The following is a 27112-nucleotide window of genomic DNA, read 5'->3' as shown; positions in this document are numbered from 1 at the left end:
TTATGTTAAGCTGTGTATTCAATTGTATATTAGACCCCTGCTGTCTGCCTCAGCCTGTTACTTTGGAGTTCTTCCGCTACTTTGGAGTTCTCAAGGGGATTCCTGGAGAGTTCCCATTGGTTGGGGAAGTGCAGGAGGAGAGATTTCCGGAGGAGGGATTTCCGGTTGGTGTGTGGTGTGTCCAGGGAGAAGGCTGCGTGCGTGCGTGGTGCTCGCGGGAGTGCAGAGAATAAAGGAGTTCCTGTTTTGAACCTACAAGGCTGTGTGGCGGCTGGGTTATTTTGTGCCCAGCCAGACTGTGGCAAAAAGCCACACTGAAAACATTCAAAACAAAGAAAGTAAAATTCATTTTTAATCTTATTGAGTCCCATGTACAAAAAACATGATGATTTCAACGTGGAATCAATATAAAAAATATTAGTGAGATATTTTACATTAAAAAGGGGAGTTTTGAACGAATACTTCAAAATCTAGCAGAAGTGCTGCGTGTACAGGGCTCCTCACTGAGGACCGGCCACGTGTCCAAGGCTGGAGAGCCACGTGAGGCTGCTGGCCCCGGGTTGGACATGGGGCTTGGACTGTGAGCAAATCCTGGGGACTCTCAGGGACCCACACCCTCCTCACGGGCTCTGCTGACCTTCCAGATCTGCCTTTAATCCTCCCAGTGAGGGCTTCTGGAAGAGCCTCTGAATGGTCAGTGCCTCTGCGTCCACTGGCTGCCAGAGGAAAGTTCGTGAAGCATGAAACTCCTAACTCCCCGCCCTGTTTCAAGTCCCTCAGGGAGCTCCATCCCCTGCCGGAGGAGAACTTTGGTCTACACTTCCCTCAGGATGTGTCTCCTGCCGGCCAGCCATGTTGGCCTCAGCTTTTGTCCTCACCCCATGTCCTCTCTGCTCAGCCACCTTCTGGACCCTTCCACACTCTGCACACCCTCCTCCCTTTCCCTCTGGTAAATGCCCACTCACCCTGGGGACGGAGCACCTTGAGGGCTCTTCTGGGACACTTTGAACCCGCCCAGGCCCACCGAGCAGTGAGCCCTACTCACCTGGGGCAGGGATCCGTCTGGGCAGGTGTCCCAGTGCTGGCACCTGTGGGACTGCTCGTCTGTCTCCCCGTCTCCACGCCGAGCTCCTCAGGCCTGGAACGTGCCTTTTGCTCCTGGATCCCGAAGGCTGAGCCACGACAATCTGACCTTGGCTTAGGCCGTTTCCCAGGCCTGTGCATGGCTCCTCCTAGGATTTGTGCATGCAAAAGAGAACAGTGAGAGATGATTCTAGAAGGGCATCTGAGGCCAGGTTGTGAAGAGCTCTGAATGCCAGGCCAACGAGGGGTCAGACTTTACTCTGTTGGCAGTGGGGAGCCACTGCAGGTTTTGGGGGGAGGGCAGCGAGGGCAAGGAATGAGGCCAAGAGTGGCTTTTATACTGAAGCTCAGGCTCAGAGCGAGGTACATCTAAACCCTTTGCCCCTCCTTAAAAAACCTGGGGGGGGGAATGACATGACCTGCCTTCTGGAACCTTCTTTTCTGAAGGCTCCGTAATGCTGGCTTGGAGAAGGCAAGTGCCTGAGCCGGAGCCCCCTTGGGCCTGCATACTTGCTGGCTGCTGGGAACCCAGGAGAGAATCGGGCAGGATGGGGCTGGCACTGCCCCCGGACGGAGCGCAACACCTGCACCAGGTGGGCGGGGACCTCTGGGTTGCACCAGGAGGTGGGCACTGGACTTCACTCTGGGTGGCTCTGCGAGGGCACATGGATCAGGCCTCAGGACGGAATCACAGGAAGGAGCCTCAGGACGGAATCATAGTGCTGCCCGGGGCTTGGAAACTAAATGGGTCCCTCACTGGGTTTCCCGCCTCTCTGGAAGATGGAGATGGAGTTGACAGGGTCATCTGGTCACAGTGGAAGCCTTGGCTTTAATAATGCTGTAATTTCAGAATCCTCGGAATGACTTTGGCTCTCTTTAGCAGGAAAGGGTCCCCCGCCCTCACCCCAAGCCTCTGATTCTGCAGCCACCTGATTCCAGCCAGAGGTGGCTCCACACCTGGCAGGGGGGGGGGGCTTGCTCGGTCTTAATGAAGGATTGTGGCCAGCTTTTCTGCCTTATGTTTTCTGGCTTCCCCACCAAGGGCTTATCTAGAGCTTTGTTCCCCTTCAAACAGACCCTTCTAATAGTACATGGCAGTGAGTGCTTACCAAGGGGGGACATCGTCATGCTCACTCTTCTGGGTTTAGTAGCAATGCGATGACACCTTTCAGAAGGGTGACTGGCCTTCCTCCCCGATTTTCAGCAAATCCTACTTAAACAGCTTGTGCCTGGTGCTGTGGCTTCTGTACCACAAACAGATCCCCACCCCCTCTCAGTCTTCCAAATTTGGCCTCCTCTTGAGAAGACCTGGGCTCCCTATTGCCACCACTAGTCTGAGCCTCGTTGTCCCCGAAGCCCCGCAAATGACTTCTCCTAATGGTTTTTTTTTTTTTAAATATTTATTTCTTAGTTTTTGGCGGACACAACATCTTTGTTTGTATGTGGTGCTGAGGATCGAACCCGAGCCGCACGCATGCCAGACAGCGCGCTACCACTTGAGCCACATCCCCAGCCCCTCCTAGTGGGTTTTCTCATGGGCCCTGGGGGGGTGGGTGCTGGGGCTGAGGGTGGGATCCTGGAGGTGGAAGGTGGGTACCAGGGAGGTGGCCTCTGTCCAGCACAGGCCTGGGCCTGCACACAGGTGTGGGCGCTGGAGTGTGCCCAGGGGCCATGTTAGGGCCCAGCCCCTCTGCTCCTCACCCCAACCCCAGCACAGCCTACAGCCCCACCCTGGGGCTTCTTCCTGCCTCCCTCCCCTCAGCCTGGTCTAAAACCTTCCTCCTCCTCCATGGCCTTTTGGATCCCACATGGATGGTCTACCCCCCAGACCCTCAGCCTCCATTTGCTCCCCTGAATTGCTGTCTTTGAGTCACATAGCATCAGGGACAGTGTCTCTTTATTTGCATTCTCCCTAAGGATCCTGAAGTAGAAACAGTGTCTAACCTGGCTGGAGGCTGTCAGGCCTCCCCTGTGCAGTTGAGTTCTCCATGGGGTAAGGAAGGACTGCTCCGTGAGAATGAAGCCACCCCTTCATTCATTCAGTAGACAGGAATGTGACCAGGACCGTGACCAGCAGACATGCACAGGCATCGTCTTTGTCCATTTTCTGATGCTATAACAAAATATCCAAGACAGGGTAATTTATAAAGAATAATGGTTTGTTTGGTTCATGGTTGGGAAGTTCCAGCTCATGGTGACAGGACCTAGTGAGGTCCTTCTTGCTGCATTATCACATGACAGATGGCATCAGACAACGTATAATTGACATAAGTGTGAGGATTAACTTTTTAACACATGAACATTTGGGGCACACATTCAAACCACAGCAGACATTGAGAAAGGGCCTTCAGGAGGCTGAGGCAGGAGGTCAGCCTCAGCAACTTAGGGAGGTGCTAAATTACTTAGGCCCCATCTCAAAATAAAAAAAATATAAAGGGCTGGGGGTGTAGCTCAGTGGTAAAGCACCCTCGGATTCAATCCCCACCACCAATAAATAAATAAATAAAAGAAAAAAAGGGACATTCAAAGCACCATATATGTACTTAGTGAATCAGGAAAGATTCCTCACCCCAGCCTCATGCTTCAACAACCTCACCCTGACATCTCAGCGGCTGAACAGAACTCAAGCAGCAAGTTCAATGCCATTAAAGGGATGGAGGGGGCAGGCTGGGTGGAGGAGGGTCTTCTGCACACACTCACACAAGACCCAGGGTCAGCTCTGGGACCACTTTCTCTGTGTGGCTCACTCTTAGGTCCCAAAGTGACACAGGTCCCTTCCACTCATTACCCGTTGGTCAGAACTGGCTTCATGGCCCTGTCTAGCTGCAAGAGAGGCTGGTGAGGGTGGTCTTCTTTGTGCCCAGAGAGCTCAGCAGAGCCAGACCTTGGTGGACACTAGTTACATCTATCACACGTATCAGTGGTGTTTGGGGGAAAATTCTCCAGGGTCTAAAATCATGGCTTTGAGACCAGAGTTGGTGCCTTCCCCTGAATTTTAATATCCTTGCCGTGTGTTACCCCACTCTCTACTTGGTTACTTCTGTTGATGGGAAATTCACCCTCTCCTCTGCTGTGAAATCCAACTGTTGACAACCCTATTACAGAGTATTTCTTTATTTTTATCTGACATTTTCCATCTTTTAGTTCCCAATCCATCCGTGCGTGGAGCTTCAAGAACAAGTTTAATAATCTTTTCCTGCTGTTTTAGAGAGTTAGCTGGCTCCTCCTTGGTCCTTTTTCCCAGTACCCCCATATACCTGGCCTCTGGATCGGCTTAACCTGGGGCTGTCCTCTAAGCTTATAGCTTGTTTGCCATCCTTTCTCAGTGGGAGACCCTGGGGGATAACGCAGGATTGGGCGCTGGACGAGGTGTGGGGTGTGGTGGATAGAAGATGCCCTCCCACAGACTCTAGGCTGGGGACCCTTTGGGGGGACATGGTGATATGGACTCACTGTGCCTAAATCCCCTCCTATGGGGACACGCGACTAAATCAATCGGGGTCACTCCAAGTGAATTTGGGCTGACTACATAAAGACACAGACTCAGAAAATGCCTTTTCTTGGGGTTCAGTGACCACTTCTTAACCACAGCTCCCATAAGGGGGGCAAGGCAGGCTGGAAAGAGAGGGAACACGTCAGACCCGGGTTTTACTAATGGAGGAGCTGATCCATGGAGCATTCTATCAAAAAAGGGCAAAAGGACAGGATTACAGTAAATAGGTGGGTGTGATTCTACCCCATCGGGTGACATCCACTCCCTGAGCGGCCCCTTTCTTATCCAAGTGGAGGTAAAGTCCACCTGTCTTGCAGTGGGTGCAATACCGTCCAGTCCTTCTTGACTCAGGACTTAAAGGTGTGTACACAGCTCCTGCCCAGGGCGGCCCCTACACTCTCCTGGCTTTATTCCTGGGCCAGGGCACAGCCTCTAGCCGACAGGGCAATGCTCCCTGAGCATTTCCTCTCCCTGTTTTATATCTTCCATCCTCTCTTCATTTTCCACGAAGTGATCTTGTTAAGCTCCCAGGAAGCATCTGCTTACCTCTGGCCACTTCCGTGAGGCTATCGCCACATTCGAGCTGGGCTTTCCAATATGGGCTCCAGTTTTTACAAGTTCCCATTGCTTTTTTTTTTTTTTAAATCATTTTTTCAGTTGTACTTTCAACACTTCTTTTTCTCCCCTCTGAATTTCTGTTTAAGGTGGGTACGGCGACACACACACTTGTCCTGAGGCTGGGAGGCTGAGGCAGGAGGATCGTGAGTTCAAAGCCAGCCTCAGCAACTTAGCAAGGCCCTAAGCAACTCAGTGAGACCCTGTTTCTAATAAAATACCAAAAAGGGCTGGGGATGGGGCTCAGTGGTTAAGTGCCCCTGAATTCAATCCGCGGTACCAAAATAGAAACTGTCCAAGATCATGGACTATGTGGTAGCCGTCTCATTTGCCTTCTGATCTTCTAGATCTTTGCCAATGCTTGCAGAAACTGGGAAGAAGCATTTATTTCACAGGGGCCTGGTGGAATTTCGGGGTGCCTAGGTGAAGAAGGAAATTCCGATAATTTTCCATAAGATCTATGTTCTGCCGGCGTTTTTCCCTGGCCAACTATGGAATGCTAGGAGCAAAGTCTTGAAGTCCTTTTGGTGTGACTCTTTGGCTCCCTGGAGTTCAGTAGAGCATATCCCCAGGCTTTTCTGGGGGCACAGAGCAGCTGGGGGCATGGAGCAGCTAGGGGCCCCCGGCTGCTGGAGGACTCTGTATTGAAACCACCCGGCTCCTACTACTGCCTTCCTGAACTTCTGGGAAAATTGCAGAATCCATGTCCTGAAGGGCAATCCAGGGCAGATGGCAGTGGGGGAGAGTGCTGTTTTAGATTAACAGGAGGATTTATCATGCCAAGAGGTCAATATTTACCTTGGCCTCAGCTCAGTTGGGTCTTTACTTCTCTGCTCAGTGGCTCTCTCTGCTGACTTCAGCAGAAGCAAAGATGTGTGTTCTGTCAGCTGCAGAGGGTGCTGGTGAGATTCTCTTATCACAAAGACCTAGAAGCAGAAGAGCAGGCTTCTCTGCTGCAGCCTGCTCTCTTCCATGGAAACCCCAATCCCACAGCGCAACTGGCCATCTGTGGGGTGCTCGCTTCCCCCACTTCCACAACAGGGAGCCCACGGCTGCTGGTAACTCTCTTCTCCCATCTGTGAAATGGGGATGTTGAGAATCGCTGCCCTGTCTATGTGAGAGCGCTGCCCGTGTCAGAGCTGAGGGCAGAGAAAGCACTTTGTCTGCAGCAAAACCAGCTCCTATCCTGGCCAGGTCTGGGGATTATGCGATTGCTGAAGGTCACCAAGGAAATAAGAAAGACCCTTGCTTCTAGCTGGGACATGACTCTCATTCTTTGATGCTAGATTCCTGGGATTTTTGGAGACAGTGGCTTCTGCCTCTGAAGAAGGGGGAGCGTGCATTTTAGGAGTACCAAGGACAATTTAGAAATACACGGACCCAAGTGCATGCGCACAGTCGGAATCCAGGCGCCTCAGAGCGCGGCGGGGCGGAGGCGGCAGCTATAGGTACAGCCGCAACCGACCTTCTCAGGCAGAAAATGGATTCGTCCTTCCCAGGGCTTCCCCACGGAGCCCTTTATTTAAGGGCTATTCAAACTTTCCCACTTTTTGCCGCCCACCACATGCATACTTTATCTCTAAAAAGAATGCAAATCTATGTTCTACTCAATGCTATTTCTGTATTTGTTTTAAAATAGTTTCAATTTAAATTGTTGACCCTGGGATAAGATATGCCAAGTTTTGTCCTCTGAGAAAGCTCCAAATACTCCTGGGTATGAACACATTGGCTGGCCCCACTGTGGGGGTTTTGAGATGTGTGGTATCCCCCAATTTCATATCTCACCAAAGCCCTAGAAATCATAATAATCATAAATATTTATTGAGTATTACAATGTGCCAAGCATTTTATGTGAATAATTCATCTGATGTTTTTAGCACATCTATAAATCAAGGACTGTTATCCTTCTTCTGATTTTATAGATGAGGATACTCAGAGAGGTTGGGCAATTTGTCCAAAGTCACACAGCTGATGCTGGTGGGGTTGGACTCTACCGGTTGGTGCTGTCTGGGGAAGGGGCAAATGGGATGCCACTGAACCCTTCTCCATTCTTGTTGGCTTCCCTAACCCTACTGGGTGGTGTTGTAGCTATCAAGTTTGCCTACAGGAGTGACCCATCCACAGTTGCGTGTGTCTACAGCTGCCTTAAAGATCAGAGTGGAGGAAAGAGAAATTATGGAAGATTGGCTGGAAAGTCCTGAGACAAGCCAGCTTACCCTTTTTGCTTTACAAATAAAGAAGCTGGGAAGGACCAGAGAGGGTCAGTGAGCATTCCAGATTACACAGCCAGTCAGCAGGGGATCCGGAGCAGATCTGGGGCTCTGTGTTTGGGGGGGGTGTGGGTAACTTCACATTTCTTTTATTGATTTCATGCATCTTTCTCTATTTATCCTGCATCGTCTAAATGGAACCTCCCCTCATTTGCACAACATCTGTTCAGATTGTCAGCTGTTTTTTTATTTTTAAGGAAAAAGGCCCATTTTAATGTCTTCCTAAAGTACAATCACCTTGAGGGTGATGGCTGGGCTATTTCTGTGATGCCCCCAGCATGGTGCCAGATACACAGAAGCTGCCCGGTAAACATCTGTGGGCCCGAATTAAATTAGGGGTCCCAGATAGGAAGAAGAGGACAGAAGTTTCTAGAATGCATTCATTCTCCCCCCACAAAGACTTTCATCCTAACACAATCCTTTGCTTTACGGAGTAGAGTTAGCCCAAACTTCTCGGTTCCTCCGTCTTGGGTGTAGCCCATGGCACCGGGAAAAAATGAGTTTAAGATAAAAACAAATTCTCGTTTCCTTGCTGTAATGCATATAGCATACATTCAAGGCAGCTTCCAGCAACGCGGAATCTCTCTGGTCTTTCTGACTTCATTATGCAAGTCCAAGAGGGAAGGTGGAAGGCAGAGTATTTGCAAAGCCTGGTGGGAATGACCTCATTGGTTAGGTGTTGGCCAGCTTCCCAAGGAGCACAGTTCAGATTCCTTTTGGGGGAGGCACTGAAAACCCCCTGATAACCCAAATTCTCCAAATCTTTTAGACCTTGAGGGAGGGATGGAGGATGAGTGGAAGGAAGTGGTACTTGGTCCAAGTTATAGCTCCCGTTAGTGGGATGTACACGCTCACAGGACCAGCCCTGCCTCCAAGACAGAGACCAAGGACTTGGGAAGGGTTGGGATTTAAGGGAATTGAGTGAAAAGGGTGGTGGAGGAGATATGATATCTCTGGATATGCGCACCAGAGGGTATACATGGTATATGTACCTATGGGGACATATCAGGGCATGTGACAAGATGGCAACTCCTGAGAGCTGGCCTGTCCCATCACACTCTCAACAGCATCTTCCTATCTTCTAGCAATAATCCAGCAATCCTTTTACAAAATGTGCAGTGATCCAGCAGGCACCTCCCTATTGGATGAATTCTCTCCGGTCCTATAGGTGTTCTGCAGATTAGCAGCTTCCTACTCTTAGCAGGGGAGGGGGAGGGGCTCGGGGATGATTTGGAGCCAGCCCTTGGGATGCTTTGGGGGCAGTTAATCTGGAGAGGGGAACACAGTTAATCTGGAGAGGGGAAACAGGCTGGATCTCCAGTATAATCTGTCTCCACTGTGGGGGCCTTAGGGAGTATCAAGCACTGTGGGAATCCCAAGCCCAGGAAAGACCAATTTGGGCCAGGCTGGCTTTGGGCACAGTGGGGATTCTGGAATTTAGCTTTTCTATCTGTAAAAGGTGGGATTGTAGAACATCTTCTCAGGAACCACCGGTTTTCACCTTGATGAGTGAGCTGTGAGGTAGGGCTTGGTGGTGAAAGGGCTATAAGTTTCCAGGGAAGTCCCTGTCGGCTGCTCTGCTAGCAGACTGGCCTTGGTGTAACCAGAACTTTGCCTAAGGAGTCAGAAGACATGTATTTTTCTAGTTGAACATTTTTGAGCCTCAGTTTCCACCTCTGAAAAGTGGGCGTGGTATCACTTCCTACCTAGAAGAGTGTGGTGGGGCTTAACTATACTGTGGGGTGACATCGCTAAGGTACAGAATGGGTGCTCAAAGCGCATTTGCAAAACCGAAGTGCGGGAAGATTCTGAAACGTGTATTGCGTCCCCCTCCCCTGCCCCGCCAGCCCTTGCGAGCGAGGTCTGGTGTTTGGGGTACTCGGCTCGCGGGACCCCCAGCAGAGTTTTGCATCCCAGCTCTGAGGCCACTGTCGCCTCCTCGGCCCCGGGCTGCCGAGGGTTAAAGAGAAAGCCCCACGCCCCCTTTGACGGCGCAGAGCCCACCTCGCCGAATTTGAAAAGCCGGCCCTGGAGAGGCGTGGGCGCCCCCCGCCCAGACACATCCAGCTCGGACCCAGGCTCGCTTGTGGCCGGTTCCCTCAGCTTCCCGCCCGGGCCGCGGGTTCGGTCCGGCCGCCAGTGCGCCCCTGGTAGTCCCCGCGCCGGGGACTGCGGGTCCCCGCGGGCGATCGCTCAAGATGAAGCTGGCTCTGCTCCTGCCGTGGGCGTGCTGCTGCCTGTGCGGCTCGGCGCTGGCCACCGGCTTCCTCTACCCGTTCCCGGCCGCAGCCCTGCAGCAGCAGCACGGCTACCCCGAGCCGGGCGCCGGCTCTCCTGGAAGCGGCTACGCGAGCCGCCGGTGAGTAGCGCGGGGCAGTGGGGCCTGGGGGCGCCGGGCGACCGCAGCGAGGGATGGCTGGGTGATCCGGTGCTGGGGTGCAGGGGTTGGGGACCGGGATCGCCTGGAACGAGGGACGGCGGGGCCGCGGGGCGGGGTGGCCGCATCCTGGGGCGCCGGGGACTTCGGTGGTCTCGGGCCGCGCCCACTCTCCCTCGCTGCCTGGTTTTCCCACCCTTCGCCCCTCGGCTCGGGTCTCCGAGTGGAGGTCGTCCAAACCTGCGGCGGGGACGCGCGGAGGGGGCGCCTGTGGCTCGCCAGGGCGCGAGGCGCGGGGCTCGGGGCTCTGCTCCCCGGCTCACGTGGCCCCGCCGCGCTCACCTGCGCTGCCGCGGCTTTGTGTTGGGGAGCAGTTCCTTGGGTTGCCGAGGCCGTGCGTCTGGGTCCCCTGCCTTTCCTGTCGACCTCTCCGCAACACCAGCGGGGCCACTCCGTCCAGTCTTTGGGACAGAGCCCAGGCTGCGACCTTCCGGCCACCCAGGGATGTGGAGCCTCCTCGGATCCGAAGTCTCCGCCTCAGGGGTCCGGGAAGGAGCGGGGTCACCCAGCCCAAGAGGCCGGTACTCGCCGGCCTCCTCTTCCTCCGCCGGCAGGTGGCGCCTTGGCCACCTCCGGACTGTTAGGTTGAGTGGGTTCCCGCTTTTGAATTCGCAAAGGAAACGGGTGGCGCTCCAGTCGATTCCGCTGGAACTTAGCTGTCCCCCATTTAGTAACTGCAACCCGCATCCTGTGCTACCGCGCGGGGACACACGGCCTGGACCCGTGCCTTCCCGCTCCCTATCCGTGAACCAATTAACTTTAATCCGTTAACTTAATTAAGTTATTAAAGTATTAACTTTCCTTCAACAGAGAACTAGGCCCAGAGAGGGTTCCCAAGTTCAATGGCAACTTGGGGCTGATCCCATATCTTCCTTCTCCGAATCCGAAGCGGCCTTCCGCCCTACTCTGCTGATGATAGACAGGAGGTCCCCGTTCTTTTTGCCCCTTGATATTTACCAAACCCGAGATCTCCCACGACGAATTCCTACAATGCCCTACTGGGCACCACTTCACATCTGGAGGACCCGGGAAAGGCTAAAGGTACTTCTGCATAAGTTTTCACGCAATTCTGTTTCCCTCATTTTGTTTGAAAATACTTCTAGAGGCTTCTATTAGAAGAATTATTGGAACACCCACGAGAGTGTGGTCTCTGTCCACTCGCATAGGGAGCAGTGCAATAGGTAAACTTTTCAAGTTGCAGAATAATATTGCATGATCTCATTTATAGAAAACACACAACAAAACAAAATATATATCCATCTAAGTATATTAGTGCACAGAAAGAGTTTTTAGAAAACTGTTTCCAGAAGTTAACTATATGGAGGGACCTGGGGTCTGGACCCAAGGACCAGAGCTGGCCCTCTTATCTGCAAATTTGCATCGGAAGATTCAACCAAACTCAGATTAGGAATTTTTTTTTTAAAAATTTGCATCTGTTTGGAACATGTACAGACTTTTTTCTTGTTATTATTCTCTAAACCACACAAGGCAATGACTCGCTACATATCATTTACATTGTAGTAGGTATTGTTAAGTCATCTTGAGATGATTTAAATTATATAGCAGACTGTCTTTCCATAGAACATATAAGGGAGTGGAGTAGCTTTGGAGTTTGGTATCCTGGGTGGTGGTGGTGGTGGTGGTGGTGGTGAAAGTTTTGGAGTCAATCCCCAGCAGATATTGAGAGGCAAACGTACCCCATTTCCCTTCTGCCTGCATGTTTTACAAGGAACATTCATGTCTTACTTTTGCAATTAAAATAGAACGTGTGGGAAGGGGGTTGGAGTCCCCTGCAGCCTGGAACTACCCGAGAGGAGCTAGAGATGACTTCCATGGAGGGGGTAATACCTGGGGACCGCGTTCTGACATTTGATGGACTGGGAAGTCTCCACTGAGACTTGGAAGGGATTGTTTCAATGCCCTGGGCTTCTGCCCTTGAAAAAGGCAAGCAGGTGGGGAGCCAGCCTAGTCCACCCTCTATCTCGGTTTCTTCCCACACCGTGAGGGGCTTTACCCACAGACCCATGAAGCCCTCCATCTGCACCCCCAGCTCAGTCCACACCCATCACAATCTGTCACCCTTTGGCCAAGGAGTGGGCACTTTGACTGCCGGTTTGTCCTTGAAGCATGGCCTGGGACAAGCAGTCCTGGAAATGGGCTTGGGGGCATCTGGGCAAGGACCCTGCACCCAAGGAGCCAGACCTAGAAACCTCTAGCCCATCTTCTTGAGCAGATGCATTAGCCTTGGGGTTGTCTGTCCATTGCAAGAAGGTGGATCTTAGAAAGGAGAGATGGCTGGGATCATGTGCCTAGGTCCCTTGGCTGGTGCGATGTGCGTTCCCAGGAGTGCATATTCTGGAATTTCTGGGAGGGACGCTGGGAGGGTCTGCACTTGCCCCAAGCATGTCCTGGTGCCAGAGGGAACACAGCCTTAAATAGCAAATAAATGGCAAGTCAAGAGACAGAAACCACAGATGGAAGAGAAAAGAGCTATTTCAGTACTTAGGATGACATTTTTTTCCTTACTTTTAGAATGAAGAGCTCAGAAATTTCATTTTGCACTGGGTCTCACCATTTGGCTAGGTCTTGCTCTCATACCTGAGGTGCATACCAGGGCTCGGCTCACCAGAATGAACTGAGGAGATAAAAAACTTTCATGTCCAGAGCCCACCGCCACTCTGCCTGGAAATCTGCATTTTAATGGCGTCCCTGGTGGTTTGTCCTGTAGCCAGGATTTCTTTCATCATGACCCATAATAAGAAAAACCTTTTATATGGTGATTTTACACACACACACACACACATCTGAAATGAGTTTTGCAAAATGATACTGTGTCCATATGTGATACTCTCTTTTTTTATTGTATTCCATCTAGTTCATAAAAGTATGCTTACCAGGACTCAGAAAATGGATTCCACAGCCCCCTCGTGGGTCTGAGCCTGGGCCTGCCAATGAAAACCGTGGCTCCTGGAGCCAAATAGGGATTCTCACTCTGGGCACCTTGATTGCATGTGACTTGGTGACTGAGCTCTCGCTTTCCTAAGTTTCTTCCCTGGAGATGGAATCAGTCTCCTACTGCTTCACTCCCCCGAGGGCCCTGACCAGGTCACCTTGAGACTTGAATGCCACAGGAGCCTGGTCTGAGACCCCCTCACCTCCACTCCCCACTTCTTGGGAATGCGAACTTACTCAGGTTGGGCATTTAGCCACCTGGGACTCCAACATGAGGGCCAAGGACCTCTGGCCAGTAGGGAGCTCGCAGCAAACCCCAAGGAAGTGAATAATCCCATCCAACAGGGCCTTGTGGTCCCCACTGTGTCTCGTGTCTGCAGGTTTGGGCCTTGCCTCTTGGTCCCCACGTGCTTTGTGTTCAAGAAGTGACTTTTGGGCACAGACTAGGTGCTGGGTGCTGGGGGCTGTGAGATGATTCAGACCCAGTCTCTGCCCTTGTTGAGCTCAGAGGCTGGCTGAGAAAGTCACACCCATAAACAAGTGTGGGATTCTCTGGGATGTGGAACGGATCAGAGCGAGCAGGCGGGGTGCCTATCAGCAATGGTCACATGGGAGACTTTGGATGTGGGAGTTGGGGGTGATCCATGGTGCCTATTTCATGAGATTGTTCTGGGGCTTAAATGAGTTTACAGTTGTTAAATCCACAGTGCACATTCTGTTCAGGCTGGTGGCATCTAGTGTGCTGGTGTAACTTGCAAAGGCTGCAGAGATGGGGTACTGTGGCACAAATATATGGAGCCATGTGTTTCAGTCTGAGTACTTGAGATGAGTTCATTTATAGCTTTTATTTTTTTCAGGTCTGAGGTTTGAAACCAGGAGTGCTCTGTTACTGAGCCACACCCCCAGCCCTTTTTAATTTTTTTTTAAAATTTTGAGACAGGGTCTTACTAAGTTGCTTAGGGCCTCGATAAGTTGCTGAGGCTGGCCTTGAACTTGCCATCCTCCTGTTTCAGTCTCCTGAGCCACTGTGCCCAGCTAGACTAGGTAATATATAAAGAATGGAGATGTATTTCTCACAGTTTGGGAGGTTGGAAGTCCACGATCAAGTGGTCCATAGAAACCCACTCCTAAGACAGTGGCATTAATATATCACCTAGTGGATCAGATAGAGAGGGGAGGGTGGCCTCATACCTCTCTGGGATTCTACTTCCCAACACTGCAGCACTGGGGATTCGGTGTCCAATGCATGCGCTCTAGGGGACTCATTCAAACCATGGCACCACAGTGCCCTTTTCTGGGGTGAGTTTCGTTAGGCTGGTGTCTCCAACCACATACATCAGGAACGGCTGGCTACCCATGAAGGCTGAATTCAGAGGTCCCCAGAAGGGTGACTACCTGAGCTGGATCTTGGAGATGAGCAAGGACGTGGGGGGCAGGGACGGGGGGTTGCATTTGGGACAAACACACAGCTATTTGCAGGTGCCTGGCCTATGTGCTTGGCAGGGGGCGGGCCAATGACTGGATAGTGGGCAGGAGGGGGACCGGCTGGGCCTTGGAGGCTGGACGTGAAGCCTCTCTTCTGCCACCTTAAGGAGTCTGGGCTTTATAGTGTGAGCATGGCCCTAGGCCCGTGCCAACTTTGCTGGTGGCAGGAGGCTGGCTAAAGAAGAAGAGCAAAAGGAGGGGGGCCAGCTGAAGGGATCCAAAGAAGGGCAAGGGCAGTGGGGGGGCAGAGGGAGTGGAGCCCTCGAACACCCCCAGAGGCAGGAATGAATCTCCGCCCCAAGTTCTGGCTTGGGGACTCCAAGGAGCTGCCTGCAACATGGCCAAATTCTGCAGAATTGTCTCAGCTTTGCAAAAGGCAGTGAAGTGTAGTGTGAGATGCTTTAAATTGTCCTCCAAGTGGTTTCCACACCCACAGTCTCGCATCTCGCCTGACTCAACGCAGGTTAGGTACTTACTGGATGTTTGTCAAACCTATGAATGAACAAGGGAATGAATGGAGGGACAAAGCCCGGACCTCCCTCTTCTGGGAAATGACATGGTGGCCTCTGCCCCAGCGCAGATGTGCAGGACCTGCAAGGACCCTGGAGCCAGGACCTTGTCTGAACTTTGCTCCCACCAGGCCAGCTCTGGAAGACACTTCCAGAGGGCCCGAGGCAGCTGCAGTAGAGGACCCTGCTTCTCCTATCTTGCCCAGTGCAAGTGGAGGGAGGGAGGGGACTTTTTTCTGAGAGTCACACACTACACAGGATGACCTCTATGCAGCTAGCTGGCGAGACTGTCTCCGAAAGCCCCAGGGCTCTCCGAATCTCCTGTCCTTCTCTCTCCTCTCTCCTGCAGCTTGTCTGTTATTTTAAAATCCATTCCCAGAGAAACAATCGCTATGGCAATAAGAAAGACCCCCGGCTTCTCTTGGCTCCAGCAGGCTTGACACTTCATTGCTGTTGTAGGAGTGTGTGAGCTGGCCTGGGACCAGCTCTGCCTGGGGCAGGGGACCGCGCAGCAGTAAGTAACTGTGAGAGGATTTTCAGGAATGTCAGCCCAAGGCGCTGGGGAACCCCACAGACCATCCTAGAAAAGCGTCCACTGACTGGCTGTTCTCTCCCAGTCGGCAGGGGGCCCGGCTCCTCTGGCCCCAGCTTCCTTCCTGTCCTTGTTTCTCAGAAACCAGGGTCCAGCTGGTCCTCTTTGGTAAGAGATGGCCTGTAAGAGTCCACCTTGAGCCCAGCGGCCTCAGGCCAGGTTCCTTCTGTCATACTCAGGGGCAGAGGCATGGGTCTGTCCCCACCCCCAGCTGCCTCCAGAGACAGAAGGTCAGAGATGGCCACGTTGTCGTCTGAGTCACGATGACTTTGCCAGCTCTCTGCTGCCCTTAGCAATGTTTCCTGAGCTGCTTCTGCCCGGTGTTAAGGGATATTTCTAGAAAACAGTATGGGAAGTGCTCATTCACAAAGCTGCAGTTTCCTTGCTGAAGAGGGAGCATGTGAAGAGAAGGCTCAGGAGCCAGGCTGCTCAGTGTAGCTCTGACGGTGTTGCCTGACCTCCTGGGCCTCGGCCTCCTCTGTAAAATGGGGACGATGATCGTGTGTGCTTCATAGGACCCTTCTGGAAATTATGTGGGATAATGAAGTGCTTGGGACATGATCTAGTTAGTCAACCTACTCAGTGGCCTGGTGAAACACAAAGGCTTTTTCAGACCACATGGGGTGCTGACAAGGCCTTTCGAAGCAGGGGGGCAAGGGGGCTGTATGGGCTTGGGAGCGTTTTGTGATGACTGTGTCCCAGGCCACGTGCTCTGGGAGCTGCAGACCTGTGGATGAGGCTTTGTGCTGAGGATTTCCTGCAGGAGTCCCGGCTTGAAGCCGGGCTTATAGGGTGGGCTGAGCACCTAAGCAGGTGCCCAGCCCCTATGGAGGTGGTTCCTAAGCTTGCCCACCAAGGTCATGTCCATCTTAGCCCTGGGGGCTGTGTCTACGCTCCAGGCTGCAGGAGACCCTGAGAGACCCAGAGCTGGGGTCCTGCTGGTGTCCCCTCATCTCTTAGGACTCTGCCCAGCTTCCCAGGGTTGGGAGCTAGGTGGGGGCCGTCTGTGCCCTCAGATGACCCTCAGCCACTAGAGGAGCTGTAAGAAAGGATCAGAAGGTAACTGGGGGGCAGGTGGGAGGGCCTGGGGACACTGAGATGCCCAAGGTGAGGTCTGAGGCTGAGGAGTCCTGATGAGCTTTGTGCCCGGGCCGTGTGACAGCTGGGGAAACCCAGGGGAGGGAGAGGGCTTTTCCTGCCGAGTCTGCAGCTGGCCTGTGTGACTCACCAAGGGACCCAGGGTCAAACCCGCACATTTCTGTCTCATCAGTAAAAAAAAAAAAAAAAAAAAAAGTGGGATTAGGCTGGGAGAAAGCTTGTTTGCTAAACTTGCAGACTAATTATTAATCATTATTAATCGGTACCTTCCTGCTCCCTTGGAGAGGGCCCAGCTCTGTGGCTCCCCCCACTTCTACCACACTCGGTGGCCCTGCGGGATGCAGGCCTCCACTCCTTGCGTGAGGGCACCGACATTTGCCTGTGTGATCTGTTTGGACTCGTCCTGGGCTGCGGTCTGTAGCCCAAACATTTTAGGCCTTTGTTTGTAAGAATCTGCTCTCCCCGCCCCTCTTCCCCATTCCAGAAGGGCAGGAATGGGGAATGTATGGCACTGGCCTAAGACGCCCCCACAGTTCCCAGCACCCAGGAGGCCCCTGCGGAGGCCCACAGAGCTTTACAAAGGACAAGATTGCTTTCCTCTGCCTGGGGGAGTCCCCTGCATGCTGCCCTGTGGACCCGTGGCAGGGCCTGGGCATGCCCAGCCTCCCGTGGGCTTCCCCAGCGCCTGTGGCTAGGAAGCCCTCTGCAGGAGGGTGGGGTCGCCTTCTGGTTTGGCTCTGCTGACTGCAGCCAGGCCAGTTGCCTCTGGCCTGTGACATTTTTGTCATTCCAGCTCCCCTGGAAGGGCTTATGTGGGAATCCACATCACTCTCTTCCTGCCTCCCTGTGATTGATTTGGCCACAGGGCTAATTCTTGGGCTCCAAGAGGTCTTGGGCTGCCTGGGCACCCATTTCTGGGGTGATATGACCCCGGGCTGCTGCAAGAATTGCTAGCCTCTGAAGTCTTTTGTTCTGTGTCTGCTGATGACAATTTGTTTGGACTGTGGAACTCTCTGTGGAAGACCTCTGAACAGGTGTGCATGCCTCCCTGGGGAGGCAACTGAGCAGGGGTGAGAATCCCACACCAGGGGCCCAGAGGGGGCTCCATCCTGACTCTGCCTGGCTGCCCCTGGTCTCTGGGCTCTGCTCCACTGGCTGCTTTTTAACCTAAAGCTTTTTCCCGCCCCAGGGCCTTGGCACTTGTTGCTTTTCTGCCTTGATCAGTCCTTGCTTTCTTTTGGCCTCATTAATTCGTGCTCCTTTCTGTGACCAGCTTAAGTATCATATCTGCAGAGAACCTTCTCTTGTCCCTCAAGATGAATCAGCTCCTTGTCTCGGTGTGCTCGGAGTTAGCACTCTGTGTTACAGAGAAACTCATGACAACCATCCATGAATCCCATAACAAATGGATTGATAGTTATTTCATGGTTGTCTGCCTGGGACTGTGGATTCCGCGAGGATAGAGATGCCTTCTGTCTTGAGTGGTGCTGTTATCTCTAAATTATTGCCTGGATTACAGCAAGGACTCAGGAAGGGACTGAACATTTTGCCAGCTAAATTGATTTTCTACAGCTGTAATAGATGGCTATAAACTTAGTGGCTTAAAACAGTACAAATTTGTTGCCTTACTGTTCTTGAGGACAGAGTTTTAAAAAGGTCTTCACAGGGCCCATCCCTCTAGAGCCTCTCCGCCTTGTCTTCTAGAGGTGCAGGGTCCACGTCTCTTCTCTTTCTCCCTAACGCAGATTCACCTTCCTTCCTTGAGTACAGGTTAGGCTCCCCTGGATAATCTGGGATAATCTCTCCGTTTGGACAATCTTAGTTTAATCATGTCTGCAAAGTCCCTTTCACCATGTAAGATAACAGCTTCACAGGTCCCACGGATTTGGATGAGGACATCCTTGGGGGAGCCATGATTTAGCCTTGAACAGAAACAGTTCATGATAACGGCATGACCCTCCCACCCAAGTTTACATAGGCTGTGAGGTAGGGATTTAACTAGTTTCACAAGGCTGTGAGGTAGGGGTTTACAGTTTCACAAGGCTGTGAGGTAGGGGTTTATAGTTTCACATAAGCCGTGAGGTAGGGATCTAACTAGAGGTTTTCCCAAACTTTATCCTACTGTTATTGACTAGTCCCATCCTTTCTTGCTGATTTGAAATGATACTTTTAGCACATACTTAATTTTTCCATATGCATGATCCCTTTTCCAAACTCCTGGTTTCTAATGAACTGTTTATCTGGTCTAATGCCAATATCATGCCTTTTTTTTTGGCTTGGGATTGAGCCAGGACCTTGCACACGGCAGGCAGGTTCTGTGCCACTAAGCTACACTGTTTTAATTACCATATCTTTATTGAATGTTATCTTAGCTGATACAGCAATTCTTTCTTTACTGTTGCCCTTCGTCAAAGTATTCTTAGCTGTTCTTGTGCATTTTTTTCCTTTGGGGTGAGTTTTAAAATCATCTTTTCTTAGTACTATGAAATACATTGTTGGAATTTTGATCAGTTTGTGATGAATTAATGGACTAATAGAAGGACATGTTTGTACTAATGTGTGTTTTTTTTTTTTTTTGGGAAAAAGGACTATCACTTCACTTAGTCAGGTATTTTTAGGTTTATTCTTTGGCATTTTATAATTTTTATTGCTATCATGAATGAGGTCTTGACATTCATAAATGTTTATGGCCAGCAAATGGGAAAGCAGATAATTTGGGTAATGTTGATCTTGTTTCAACTACACTAATAAATTTCTTAAAAATCATTTTAATCATTTTTTCAGGTGGTTCTCTAGGGTTTTGAGGTAGAGAATATTATTGTCTCCCAGTGAGTGGGTGGGTGGGGGGTGGGTAGGGGGCGTGAACAAACAGATGAGCTGCTCCATGTGAAAGTCAAGACCTTATTTGATCACAGAATCAGAGAATGGTGGTTTCCAGGGGCTGTGGGGAGGGGGACCTTGGGAGATGTTGGTGAAAGGGTGCAAAGTTCCAGTTGTGTAAGATGAACAAATTCTGTAGGGCTAACATACAGCAATGTGACTACAGTTATCAATAAATGATATTGTATGTATACTTGAATTTTTGCCAAGAGGGTAGATCTTAAGTGTCCTCATTGAAGAGAAAGAAAGAAAGGGGAGATAAGAAAGAAAATTGAGATTGCATTAGTCAGTTTTGTGTCACTATAATACATTACCTGACATAGGCTGCTTATGAAGCAAAGAGAGGTTTATTTTGGCTCATAGTTCTGGAGGTTTAAGTTCAAGACCGTGGAACCCCCTTTAGTCTGGGCCTCTGGTGAAGGTGGCACATCCAGGTGGGAGTACATCTTAGAGTGAGCAGTCACATTTCAAGCCGGGATCGGAGAGAGAAGGGCAGGGTCCTATAGTCCCCTTCAAGGTATTCCCACTAGCTCCTGCTCTTAATATCCTTTCTCCTCCAGCACCTCTTCCATTTATTAAATGAACAGATAAATAATGGACTGTGAGTTCCAGACTCCTGCTAGGACCAATCATTCTCATTTGAGGTTACAGCCCTGCCCCTTTATCTAGGGGACACGTTCCAAGACAGGGGGATGTCTGAAACTACAGATGGGACCAGTCTCTGTATATACTATATTTTTTTCCTGCATATACATACCTATGCCAACATTTAATGTACAGTTCATTAGGCTTAGTAAGAGATGAATAATATAAAGCAATTATAACAATATACTGTAGTAAAAGGTAGGTGAATTTGTTCTCTTACTTGAAAGAGTCAAGAGTATCTGTGCTAACATAGCATCTTCAGGCTCTGGTTGACCGTGGGTATCGGAAGACTTGCAAAGGAAAACCATGGATACGGGGGACTGTGGTCATTGCTGCTGCCCTTATCCCAGCCAGACCCTCATCAGGGGCAGCTTCATCCTCCTGAAAACAGTCCTGAGCGCAGACCCCGGTCCATGAGCTGTCAACTCCTGCAGGTCTTTTTCGTTCTCCCCTTTGGAGCCCAGCATCTGATGAGGGTGGTTCCAGCGCTGAGTGACAGGCAGGAAGGGTGAGCCTTCCTCCTCCCCCATCCGGCTTGTCTGATGCTGGAGAATGCAGGGACAGGGGGACCCAGGGCCTGATTAGCACAGCCAGGAACACAGCCCCGTGTCCCTCACATAGGTGTGCCAGGTAGGTAGGGTCCACACTACAGGTGGCCCCGCAGATTCCGAAGGGTGGGAAAACAGAGCCTCTTCCAGGTACTCAGAAATCACAGAGAAAGCTCGGACCGACTGCCAGCACAAGAGGTCAGAATCATGAGTCCCTGGAGTCTTGGGACCCCCACCAGTGGGGATGGGGGCAAGGGTCTTCTATCATCACCACATTCCTGGCATCTGCGAATAGAGAGACCGGAGAGTAATAGCTAAGCAGGCTCGTGCTGGGTGGGCATCTGCCCGCCCTGTGGGTAAAACCTCAGTGCTCATGCACGGGGTGGGTGGAGCTGACAGCGCCTGGGTTCACCCCTGGCATTGGAGTTGGGTCAGCTGGGTTCCTTACCTGGCTGTGGACAAGTTACGGTTCACTTGCATTAGTTGACTCACCTGGGAAATGGGACTAATGGAGCCAGTTCCCGGGACTGTGGGAACAGCAAATGAGCCTTCGATCAGGGCTCTGTTCCTTGCTGAATGGCTCCTGCCCAGCCTCTGCCTGGAGCCCTCCTCCTCTGGTCCTGTCAGTTCTTGCTTTGTTTTTATTTCACGTGCTTGCTCTGCACCTGGGCAGCAACCCCCCTGGGGTCAGGAACCTCACCCTAGATGGCTCTGTCTGCCATGACGGGAGCCCAGGAGGTGGACAAGAGCCTTACTTGTGGATTTAAGTGCAGCCAGACCAGTTGGGACCCTCTTGGGTTGCTTTTCAGGTTGTGATGTCCCACTCAGGAGCTGGTGGAGCTGGATTGAATCCTGACCCAGAGCAGCCCTGGGGTGCACGGGGTGAGGGTCCTGGCAGCTGATGAGCCAAGGCCCATCCTGCCTTTGCCCCCTACCATGGCAGGGAGGTGGGAATGCTCAGAGCTGTCTGCCTGCTGGGCTTAGGCATGGGACAGCTGTGCATGGGGACAGCTGCCTCAGCTTTGGGACACAGGATCTGCTCCCGAGATTAATAACAGAGCCCAGCCAAGACCGTGGGGAGCAGAGCAGGGCTAGGGTTACCTCGCACCAGGAAATGCGCCTGCCCTGCTGACAGCGGGTGGGGAGCCTGCAGGATGGATGGGCTCTTGGGGCGCCAGGGGTGGCTGGGCAAGGCAGCTCACAGCTGGCACAGCCAAATCCGCTCCCTGGGGATGCAAACTGACCCTCTCCAGAGCTGCTCGATTTCCGCTGGGCCCAGCCCCGGCATGTGCTGATCTCCAAGAATTATGTGAAGAGTTAGGAATGGAAACCAAATGTCGGTGTCAGGTAGAGAGAGCTGATGGACCCTGAGGCCCCGCAGGCCTGGGAGCTCCTGGGACCAGCACAGATGTTTAGGTGAAAGGAGCCCTTGTGCATTTTCTTAAAAAAAAAAAAGTTTATTTTTCCCCCTGGCATTTATTATAGAAAAATCTAGAAATCAAAGGGAAGACTTCATTTATCATTGCATTTTGTAAAAAGTGTTAAACTTTAATTTTTTTTTCATTGCGGCACCATAAACCATTTTTAAGCATACTGTTCAGTGGCATTAAGTGCATTTGCATTGTTATGAAGTCATCACTACCATGGATCTGGGGAACTCTTTTCATCTTGCAAAACGGAAGCCCTGTCCCCAGGACCCATCCAGGCCTCCCCTCCCCCAGCCCCTGGCAGCTGCTTCTCTCCGTTTAGTTTCTGTGAAGTTGATGCTTGTAGGTACCTCCTTTAAGTGGAATCATGCGTGTTGGTTATTTGACTGGATTATTTCACTTAGCAAGAGTTTCTCAAGTTTCATCCGTGCTGTGGAATGTGTTGAAACTGCCTACTTTTTAAAGGCTGAATTATATGCATATGTGTGCGCGCGCGCGCACACACACACACACACACACACACGTGTTTGATGGAGACTTGGATTTTTTCCCACCCTTTGACTATTACAATTTTCTTTTTCCTGGTACTGGAAATGGAACCCAGGAGTGCTCTGTCACTGAGCTATATCCCCAGCCCTACTTATTTACATTGATTTATTATTTTGCTTTTGCTTTTTTCGGTACTGGGGATTGAACCCAGGGCCTCCAGCATGCTAGGCAAGTGTTCTATCACAGAGTTCTTCTCCAGTCCTTCTTATTTTTTTCTTTTGAGATAAGGACTTGTTAAGTTGCTGAGGCTGGGCTTGAACTTTCAGTTCTCCTGCCTCAGTCTCCTGAGTAGCTGAGATGATACACCACTGTGCATGGCCTTTACTGGTATCTTTCGAGGAGAAGAAGCTTTCGAGGAGAAGAAGTTTTCAGTTTTGAATTACTAAATAAATCTTTTTTTTTTAATATTTATTTTTTTAGGTGTAGATGGACACAACACAATGCCTTTATTTTAATGTGGTGCTGAGAATCGAACCCGGGTCCCGCCCATGCTAGGCGAGCGCTCTACCGCTGAGCCACAGTCCCAGCCCTAAATAAATCTTTTTTTTTTTTTAATTTGTTGTCTGATTGTTTTAGTGTCATAGCTAAGAAATCATCAGCAAATCCAACATCATGAAGCTTCTTCCCTATTCCTCTAAGAGTTTTGTACTTTCAGACTTTACAGTTGGGTCTTTAATTCATTTTTGAGCTTTTTCATATATGGTATAAGGTCAAGATCCAACTTCATCCTTTTGCATGTGGATATTCAATTTTCCCAATACTGTTTGTTGAAAAGACTGTTCTTGTCCTATCAATTCTGTTAATATTTTCTTTAGAGACACGGTCTCACTAAGTTGCTTACAGCCCTGCTAATTTGCTGAGGCTGGCTTTGAACTCGAGATCCTCCTGCCTTCACCTCCCCAGCTGTTAGGATTACAGGCATGTGCCCCTGTGCCCATATTTAAGAATCAACAATTGTCCACATTTGATCTTTGCTGTGTCTTTTTTATTCATTGCTTTTGCACAGTTGGGATCCCACAGCTCGTATCAAGGAGGACAGGACCTTAGACTCAGGTCTTGCCTTTTCCCTTAAACAGATTTACCAGCGTCTCCAGGAAGCAGTTTTCCTTCATCCCTTAGAAGGTTACATATGGCCATGGGCTCCCAGAGATGTGAGTGCACACGGCAATGTAGAAAGGGGCCTCCATACAAGGCCTGGAGTTACCGAGATCTGGACAAAGGGTGCTTTGGTTTGGATTTTAAATATCCCCCAAGGTGCATATGCCATAGGATTGGTCACCAGCTTATGGTGCTACTGAAAGGTGACAAAACTTTTAGGAGGTAGGGCCTAGTGAAAAGAAGCTAGGCCATTGAGGGACATGCCTTTGTAGGCGACCCTGGGACCCCGGTCCCTTCCCCTCTCCCTCTGCTTCTGGAACACTCTAAGATGAATGCCTCTTCCACCATGAGTTCTGACTCACCACAGGCCCTAAATCACAGAGCCAAGTGGCTGTGGCCGCAGATCTCTGAAACCACAGGCGGAAACAAATCTTTCCCCTTTTTAAGTTGATTTTCTCAGGTGTTTTGTGACAGTGGCAGAAAGCTGATTAATACAAAGTGATAGAAGGAAACAGGCAGGAGCAAAGTCATTTCTACTTCAAAGTTGGAGGTGAAGATTAAACAAGAATCATCCTTAAAGCACAGTACTTTATCCCTGCTGGGTCATATATCTGAATTTTTAATTTCACTTTTCAGTTTTTATAAAAGTTACATGTGTACACAACGTAAAGAATCAACTCTACAAAACTTAAAAATGGAAAATGATAGTCCTCTATCATACACCTCTTCTCCTCCCCAGAGACCACTGCATCTCCAAAAATCAGAATTTTATTGCTATGTATGGGAAATGACTTTTCCATCTTAGGTGTTAGGTTCGACTCTCCACTATGAGAGATGAGGGTGGAACTTCATCTACACACTGCTGTCCCCATCCCATATATTTCCTGTAACCCCTTTCCTGATACCCTTCACTTGTACCACAATTCTGGTTATCCCAGTACTTAGGACTTACAGTCCACCCTAGGGAGAGCTGGGCCTGGCAATGCACTATGGATTTTTCTTTTTCTTCCCACATTTTTTTTTTTAACTTTTCTTATTTCTGCTCAGTTAGCTTTCCGTGGAATCATTCTAAATCATGCCCAAACTCTCTCCTGGTTGCACAATTTTTCTTCTGAGATCTGGGCTGATGGAAGTGAGATTTAGATCTAGGAATCTTGGAATCCCTGTCCATCAACAATCCCAAATGTCTCCTTGGTCTGGAGACCTTCTCTCCACTGCATTTCCTACCCGCTATATTTGTTTACTCCTTTATTGTGATGAAGCACATCCTGCAGTAGCTTTCTGAGAAAAATAAGACTTTTTTCCAAGTCAGGCTGAGACATCCCTTAACTTGTCTCTATGAACTCATACCTTCTATTAACTTCCAGACTTGGTCATTCTTTTGCTTTCTGTCCAACTCACCCATACATTACATAATATGCATTTCTTATTTGATATTTTAATCAGCATCATTTAGTGCGGAACCAAGAAAGGTTTATGAACAAGATGTAGGTAGGGGAGAAGAAGGGAGACTAATGGGGGAAGATGAAATCTGAGCCTTTTTGCAAAGGCTCCAGGGGAGGGAAGCCTGTCCTTGTGCACAGGGAATTCAAACTCAGACGCTGTCTGTGCTGAGCCTCTTAAGTGCTTGGAACTGTGTGGTCAAGGCAAATGCCACAGGGCCCAGGAGCCCCTGTTGGTCAGATATCCTCTGGGAACAAACACAGAGAGCGTTTGGGGCTACAAACCTCAGCCTGATCATAGGTTCAGACAGTTTAGGACAAAAGCAAGAGACACATATGAGAATGTATTAGTGAGTGCCCGACCCACTTTCCTCTGGGAAACGGGGGGCACTGGTTCCCCCTCTAGAGGGGGTCTGTAATATTGAGGGGTCCTTCCCAGGGTGAGGTTATTGTCAACACTGTTCCCACCAGAACAACTTTCTAAAGCCATTTTTTTTTGTACCAGAGATTGAATTCAGGGACGCCTAACCATTGATCCCCATCCCCAGCCCTATTTTATATTTTATTTGTAGACAGGATCTCACTGAGTTGCTTAGCACCTCGCTTTTGCTGAGGTTGGATTTGAACTTGTGATCCTCCTGCCTCAGCCTCCAGAACTTCTGGTATTACAGCTAAAGCTGCTTCTAAAGAAGCCACAGGCTTCCAGGTTGAACCTGGAAGAATTTCCATATTCTGGGATGGTGATGTGCCCAGAGAGGGCACAGGAGATCCAAGCCACATCCTTCCCCCCAACCTTGTCCCATGCAATCTTCCTTCAGCTGTTCCCAGGTCATAGCTCTGTGTTGATTGATAACAGGGAAAAACAAAAGCTAATACACAGAGAAGCCAAGAGGCACCAGTGGGAGCCAATATTGAAGGGAGACTTCTGCAGACATTCCCTTGGGACAGCCTCCCTGGCAAGGGAGGTCTCAAGGGTTGGAAACCGCTTCTCTGAGGCTGCCAGACTGACCGAGGCCTCCCACAGACCCAGGATTCTGCCCCCCTCTCTCCTCCCCGGAGGCTTCAGGGGTCCACCAGGACAGCACGCCCTTCCTCCATCTCCTCTCTGCCCTGACCTGCTAACCAAAGCCTTCTGTCTCAGGGTCAACGCTGCCTGGCTGTGGTAACAGGACCCTCCAGGGGGACAGAGCAGCGGAAGGAAGGGGGATGGGTGAGGGCCACAGTGCTCCCAGCCGCAGCAGATGGTGAAGAAAAACAGAGAGGCTTGTTTGCCTCTCTGGGGCGTCTGGTTCTGGGGCAAGGCTGGAGTCCTCAGAGCTTGGCGTTTGCTCACACGCAAGTGTGTGTGGGAGTGTGGGGTGGGGTGGGGGTCCCCCCTTCTTGCCGGGGGCACTGAGGTCTGGCGGGGATTCTGGCTGTTTATCTTTCCTAGGGCCTGGTTGTGTCTGAGCTGTGGATTCATCCTGGGCAGCGGAGGCGACCCACCCCAGGCCTAGGTATCTTGGGGAACGTGTCAGTGAAGGTCCTGTTGGGTGACAGCTGGACCCCAGGGATTCCCAGGAGCAAGGTCAGCTTCCTCTTCCTAGTTCAGTGCTCAGAGGTGTTTGCAGGACTCCGGGAGGCAGCCATCTCCACATTTGGACTCAATTTCCGAGGCCTACCAAACTCCGCAGGCTTGGTTTGGAATTCGAGGGTAACCTCTGTAGTTGGGGGCTGTCCCCGGTGCCCACATTGGTTTCCCATTGCAGGGCAGGGCCTGCAACCCCTGACAGGGAAACAGGCTAAGAGACCAGGAGGGGCTTGTCCCAGGCCATGCAGCCGGGGAGTGCTGGGCCAGGGCTAGAATCTTGTTTTCTGGCTTTACAGCCTGCAGCCTGCAGTTAAGGGTCTGTATTTGGAGTGTACTAAAATCTGGTGACTTCATAGAGAATTTGAGGTATAGTGAGGCCAACAGATCTGGAGAGGATGCCATGGAAGTGATTAATGACT

The 27112-nt window shown here is 50.8% G+C and overlaps 1 protein-coding gene and 1 long non-coding RNA gene across 3 annotated transcripts in view; one reads left to right on the top strand and one right to left on the bottom strand.

Annotated features, from left to right (window-relative positions):
• Positions 1 to 429: 429 nt before the first annotated feature.
• Positions 430 to 10574, bottom strand: LOC124080983 (uncharacterized). Its single transcript, XR_006847929.2, has 4 exons — positions 10181 to 10574; positions 3028 to 3196; positions 1046 to 1232; positions 430 to 716 (listed from the first exon to the last, which is right to left on the bottom strand). It is a non-coding gene; the product is annotated as an uncharacterized LOC124080983 (long non-coding RNA).
• Col26a1 (collagen type XXVI alpha 1 chain) overlaps positions 9347 to 27112 on the top strand; it is a 127843-nt gene continuing 110077 nt past the window's right edge. For both annotated transcript variants that reach the window (XM_046427062.2, XM_046427061.2), the window contains exon 1: positions 9347 to 9820. In XM_046427062.2, coding sequence (XP_046283018.1) covers positions 9660 to 9820 — 161 coding nt within the window. In that variant the 5' untranslated portion in view covers positions 9347 to 9659. The remainder of the gene's footprint in view (positions 9821 to 27112) is intronic.

Source organism: Marmota monax, unplaced genomic scaffold, assembly GCF_021218885.2.
Source record: "Marmota monax isolate L192 unplaced genomic scaffold, Marmota_monax_Labrador192_F-V1.1 WCK01_AAM20220418_F8-fsc00341, whole genome shotgun sequence".
In the NCBI taxonomy this organism is placed as follows: Eukaryota; Metazoa; Chordata; class Mammalia; order Rodentia; family Sciuridae; genus Marmota; species Marmota monax.
Note: the sequence above shows the minus strand (reverse complement) of the source record. Positions and strands in the feature narration are given on the sequence as shown.